At 36.7% G+C, this 6,779-nt stretch overlaps 1 protein-coding gene across 1 annotated transcript; it reads right to left on the bottom strand.

Moving 5' to 3' along the window:
* Positions 1-265: 265 nt before the first annotated feature.
* Positions 266-710, bottom strand: LOC129571619 (knob-associated histidine-rich protein-like). The gene is made up of 2 exons (XM_055451437.1): positions 552-710; positions 266-471 (listed from the first exon to the last, which is right to left on the bottom strand). Exons 1-2 carry the CDS (start codon positions 682-684, stop codon positions 299-301), a joined length of 306 nt encoding a protein of 101 aa, XP_055307412.1. The 5' UTR covers positions 685-710; the 3' UTR covers positions 266-298.
* Between the last annotated feature and the right edge of the window lie 6,069 nt (positions 711-6,779).

Here is a 6,779-nt window from a genome sequence, read left to right as displayed (position 1 = left end):
AAATATTCAGCCAATTTTTGGCGGTGTTAAATAAATAAATAAATAAACAAGTTTTATAGCCGAGTTATCATTTGGTAAATCGGTAAATACTATTTACAAAAGTTCGTACTTTCATAAGGTACTTTTATTACGCTTTGCGCTCATTTGGCTTTTATAGCGCTAGCGCTAGTAACTTGAGTTTTAAAAACAATTTTATTAGGATTTTAAACGGATCTATAGACAGGATTTCATACTTTCAGTTCTAGCTGAAAGAGCGCAGTCAATTTGGAAAAAAATTACCACAGTTTCGTTGGTGAAACTAATCTACCACAATAGCTAAATACCATATGTAATATTTCATTTTTTCACTAACCGGTTCACTATTTCCTCCTTCTGGTTCTTGTTCTGTTTCATTGGTTTGCGTTTCATGTAATACCACCTGTTGTCGCTGTTTTTGTTGCTGTTGTTGTGTTTGATTGATGTGAAGAGATCCTGAATAAAACGAAGATTATATAGAATTGAATTTTGAATTTTTCAGGTGTTTATAGTGGTATTGCAATGAAATGCCTTACCTAACTGATGGTTCAAGTGTAGAATTTGATGCTGATGCTGCAAATTATGTGCATGTTGATGGTGATGTTGATTATGCATATTCTGCAGATTTCCCTGTGAACGGAACTGAAAAAATAGAATGAAATTAGGCATTATTACAAAATATTCATTATATGTGCCTGTACGAACGCTCTTGACTTCTTTTGAATCTATTTTTACTCTTCCGTACACACCACGCATATGTTTGTATCACATGGGAAACAAATACGACACAAAATCATTGTATTTTTGTTCTCCACAATTTGTATGGCTACCAACTTATACCGCGCATATCGACAAAATTGAGAGCGTGTTGAGAAAGTTCACCCAATTCGCCCGAAGAGAGTACCGTACGGCGGTTGGTGATTAGCTTTGACTTGTTATTACTTCATAATGGAAACTACCTTTTGTGTCAATGTATTTGCGAAAATCAGAATACTTTTTTATGTCTTTCGGTCTCTTCTAAATTGTAAATTTATATCTACCAACAGGGACTTGTTAGACTAGATGTAAAACTTTTCTTCAATATATCACTTCTCTGAAAAATTGAAAGATGACTTTTGCAGTCATTAAGGCCGACAATAATATGTTTAACGCTCCAGTTAGTCTATCTTTTCTCAAACGCGTTGTTAGATTAACTTGAACCGTTGACAATTCGGCTTACTACTCATTTCCTTGTATTGGTTAGGTTTCTTTGTGTTAACACTATGACTGTTCTTCGGGCATCCAGGGCGAACTTTAAAGTTGAATAAAATTACTAAACAGTGTATAAACCAAACGGAGATTTTAACAGGAACTTTGAAGTGATCGCAAGCAACAGAACAGACTGGCAACAGAGCTTCGCAGCAATTACATCGCAATCACAATGCGTATGCTACACTGATGCGTCTGTAAAAGAGTCTGGCAGTGGATATGCGATACTTTTTCAACCTCAAAATTCTTACTTCACCGGCCACTTAGCCGGATCAATTTGCGTCAAGCAAGTTGAGCTAACAGCAATCTACAGATGTTGCCAAATTCACAGGAATGTACAAAACCAAGGCCAAATAACTATTTGTACGGACAGCCTAGGTGCTTCAACAGCACTAAAGGAACCATCCACAAATAGCCTTATTATCGCCGAATGCTGGAAAATATTAAATGAGATTGGTTCGACGAACCAATTGAAACTAATTTGGATACCAGCACACTCTAATATTCCGGGTAATGAAATGGCGGACAGCCTGGCAAGACAAGCCGCTAACACCATTGCACATCCGGAATTCATGCTACCACTGAATACATCCGAATGCAGGAAGTCAAATGACTCTTGACAAAAGGAAACGATTCAACGAATATGGCAAGCAACAAACACTTGTAGGCAGACCAAACTATTTTGTCTGCGCCCACAAGTCGAAATATCAAAATACCTGCTCACGCTACCCAAAGCGACGTTAAAGAAAGCAATAGGTATTCTGACTGGTCACTGCCGTCTTAACTATCACAATCACAGGCGACGTCTGAGAGATGACCCGGACTGTGACTTATGCGGTAGAGCACCAGAAACGGCAGCTCACATCATATGCGAATGTGAACGCCTATCCCGATTAAGAATTGAAATATTCAACAATCACACATTTCAACCATGCGAAATAAATAAAATCTTCTTGCAAAAGATTCTCGAATTTTACAACAAAGCAAGTACAGCGATCCCTCGCTTAGCTCATGCTTTCTAAACTATCTCATCAACAGCCAAAAGAAACTTCCACTGTCCCCTGGACAGTGTGACAATCGGGCCGTTCGCAAAACACCAATAGGCGTACGCGACGAATCATTGTGATTCCCCGAATCTATCCAAAATCCAAAAAATCCAAATTTTATTTTGGGAAATTGATTTCAAATTCAAGTATTTTTCGAATAAATCTATGGAATGGGTGACTTGTTATTTCTTCAAACGGTGAACTCTTTTCATGTGTTGATTGGCATTACATTTCTTGACAAAGTTTGCTGCACACATGTGAATCTTCAATTTGTCTTTGTCTCGACAATTCTTGTTACACAAATGGCATTGATACCGACGGTGGCCACAGTTATTTTCATGGACATTTTTTGCATCTTCGGTTGCGAATCTTCCGAAGCACTTGGAGCATTGGAAGGGGAATTGGTCACTGTGTGTTGATGACAAATGCTGATTTAAATAAATCTGTTGGACGAATTGTTTGCTGCAAATTTCGCATCTGTTCGATTTTCGTTGACAGCGTCTTTCATGTGCTTGCTTATCATTCGGAGTGGCGAATCTTCCACCACATTTCGAACAAGCATTTGGCAGTTCGACGATGTGAGACATTGAATGACCTAAACGTAGTAAACGTTTACTACGATTCACAGCATCTTCGAAAAATGCGTGAGTTGTAGTAAAAAAAAACCCGAATGAAACCAGTGACGAAATAAGTCACTTCATTCACCAAAAACAAAAACAGTTGCTAGCGCTCTGTTCAACTCGAAAAATGACGTGGCAAGTGAATGGGCGGCGGTAGCTTAGCGGTTAGAGCAGTGGACCGGCAATCCAAAGACCTGTGGTTCGAATCCGCAGTCGCCTCAAAATCTTTTTCTTTAAAATAAAGAAATGATTTAACTCGTTCGCTTGCCTAGTCATTTAGAGTGTTGTTTTCAAATCAATTCTCATTGATTTACAAAATGGTTGAAAGCCGTTCTCAATACTGTTTCATTGGAGTATTGAAATAATACGAATTTACCCACAACCAATCACCTTATGAAAAACAATTAGTTTATACGAAATAATTGTAATAAATAATAAAAAAAATATGTATATATTGTATATGATTCTATCTTTAACTTACTTAAATAAATAAATAAATGAATCTCGTAGCGACGATGAATGAACCAAAAAAAAATGATTCAACACTCACGTTTGTCGTCGATTTTTTCCTTTCGTCTCAAAATGTCTGCCTCGTTCGGTGGTTGACGGAAGAGTGAATATTCTAGAACAACGTATGACGTAAGCCACAGCATAAAAGCGAAAATTCACACGCTTGCAAGTTTCGTTAAGTTCCCAACGACGCAAAATGACACTTCGCCTCCATTGGTAGCTGTCAATTGTGCAAATTCAGAGCACAATTCAAAAACGTCGGTTAAATTCATGCAACATTTTCTTCTTCAAATTGCAATTTTCAGTACGGCCACCGAAATGTTCTGAAACTAAACGTTTTGTTCTATTAAAATAGTGATCGCTAATTACATTGAATTGGTGCAATTTAAAATTGCACTTAAAGTTCTACCGCTATCACGCTTCTAACATCTACTGTGATCTGTCCAAAGTAAATGAGTTTTACTAAATATTCATTGAGTGGGGACAACGAAACCGGATGGATGGCCGAAAATTGAAAGCCATATCACTGCGTTGTTTATGTTGTAATGTAAACAGATTTGTATTGCAGAATTATGCATGTCTCGCGAACACAACGAATACTATTTTAAATTCTGACTCTATGTATTTGTTGAGATCAAGATGAAAAAAGCAATTGAATGCGAATATACTTTCGCATACTTTGGAGCGGTTAGGGAGCTTTTACGCAGCCGATAACGGTTTCGAATATACAGCTGAAATTATAGAATATTTGAGATCACATATACTCCATCTGGATGTTTCTGGAAGCTATGTGGGAAAATTAAACAAAATTTCATTTGAACGGTTCTGATCACTTAGATGGCTTAATAAAATTGAATTTCTGTACGTCGTTAATTTAAAAGAAATAAATAATTTGAAAGTGTTTGTTTCCAATGACGCACTCCATGAGTAACCCTAATCTTGAATAAATAGATTGCTTAAAAATGATATTAATTTTATTTTCGAAATTGTTTGCCGTTTGAAAACTGGAACGAATTCATTTTTTGATAAAACTAACCGAAATGCTTCTCATTTTGATGATATAGAACTGAAGAAGGAAATGCCAGAAGTGTTACGCAACAGGGAGCTGGTAAATTTTTTGATTTATCAAGTAACAATTTCTCTTGGAATTGATAAACGAAAGCCTGGCTTACTAATAATACAATTAAAATGTACAAAAGGGAACAATAAATGAGATTTCTGCTTAGTTTCGATTTCATATTTGGTCCGAAGACGTTGAATTTTGTGTACTGTTACTGTTTGACAAAATGAGATTTGTTATAGTTTGCATGGCGATTTTGATTTTGGCCAAAGCTGTGGATACTCGAGATGATTGTATTTTTCTTCCTGGTCAACAGTTAAATAAAGATAACAGTGAATCACGACACATTCTTTGCGGCGCACCACGTTATGAATATGCTGAGTGTAATTATTCTTCTGTGGAAGTGCTAAAAATTCAGAATTGCCCTACCGAATGGATCGAGCCCAAATTTATTGTGTATCGAAATGTGCGCACGTTGGACTTTTCGTTTTCAAAATATACGACATTGGGCAACTTACAATTACCATTCAACCATTTGAAGCTGTTTAGGCTTCTATGTGTCTTACAACAAATTAACGGAAGTGCCAAAGTATCTATTTTACAACACAAAACAATTAACAGAAGTGGACTTTTCACACAATCGAATCGAAGAAATAGATTCGGGTTGGTTTAGTGGGCTTTTCGATTTAGAAGAGCTCGATCTAAGTGATAATAAAATTAGATGGATTTATAAGGACGCTTTTCCAAAGGATTCCAAATTCAAAACACTGAACCTAAAAAATAATCCAATATGGCGGTTAGATTGTGGCATTATACAGTTACTGAATGGCATGACTTCAATAAACGTGTCATTCGAAAAAGTTACTGAGTTCGATTTATCTTGTGCGAACCCTATGGAATGGACAATGAATGAAGAAGAAATAATTTTTAAAAATGCAAACAGCAAAAATGAGCTCCGATATCCTAAGATGAAGTTCAAAAATTTACGTCAACTATCTATCCGCGGAAATCGATTAGAAAATGCGCTAGACATAGTAAACATGTCGAGAAAATCGATTTGGGCATTCGATCTAAGTGAAAACATATTGGGGAAGGTGAATGAGACAGCGTTTTATGGTTTCAACAACTTGCACACTTTATATCTAAGTGAAACCAATCTCTCATTCACTGCTGAATCGAACCCTTTTGAGCATATGAACGAACTGACGAGACTCGATATTTCCTACAACAATTTAACATCACTGAATATCAGTTTACTTTCAAAAACTTTGAGTAATTTGGAAGAGTTCCGAGCGGCTAGAAATCACATTGATAACGGTCTAGGAATCATACACAACCTCGGATCAAATCTATGGGTTTTGGACTTTTCTCAGAATATCGTCGGAACATTGAATCTCAGTACATTCGAACATTTTGAGCATTTGTATTGGTTAAATTTGTCAGACACACATTTGGAACATTTCAATGTGAATCCACTCAAAGTGTCCTCTTTAGACATTTCACGAAACAATTTGAAGCGACTGAATGTCAGTGTACTGTCGGATACTTTGAGATGGTTAGAATACTTTTACGTAGCCGATAACGATTTTGAAAATACTGCTGAAATCATGCAACATTTGGGATCACATCTAGAATATCTGAATCTTTCTGGAAATTATATGGGAAAATTGAACGAAACTACATTTGAACGAACCTGGTATATTAAATGGCTGTCGCTTAGACGCACCAATTTATCGATTTCTGATGTTGAACCTTTTGAAACTATGCGGTTTCGGTTGGACTACCTAGATATTTCGAGAAACAACTTGAAAAAATTAAATTTCTCTACTTCGATTGTTTTTCGGACCTTGGAAGAAATTAACTTGAGTGAAAACCATCTTACCCAACTGGACGGTCTCAATAAGCACTCTTATCCAGAACTCACCATACTGGATATTAAAAATAATAACTTGGATTGCACCTATGTATTAATGTTCAGAAGAGAATGGAACAGACTAGAGATAATCGGAGATCCGTGCACAGAGAGCAGCACACCATGGTACAAAAGATACTATTTTATTTATGGATCATTGGCATTGGTAATTTGTTCGATTTCATCCGCTTTGGCTGTCTATTGTTTCCGAAACTGGTGATGTCGATGGTCTTAACCCCGAATGCCCATTGGATTTACAGGCTGATCTGCTTCCGTACGATAGGAAATATGAATTTCCACGCAACAAGCTTAAGGTTGGAAAACAACTTGGCGCCGGAGCTTTTGGAATTGTGTACGAAGCGATGGCA

The sequence above is a fragment of the Sitodiplosis mosellana genome, unplaced genomic scaffold, assembly GCF_009176505.1.
Source record: "Sitodiplosis mosellana isolate CC-2019 unplaced genomic scaffold, AAFC_SMos_1.0 Smas_scaffold_2985, whole genome shotgun sequence".
Lineage (NCBI taxonomy): Eukaryota > Metazoa > Arthropoda > Insecta > Diptera > Cecidomyiidae > Sitodiplosis > Sitodiplosis mosellana.
The sequence above is the reverse complement of the archived record's forward strand: the minus strand, read 5'-3'. Positions and strand labels throughout refer to the sequence as shown.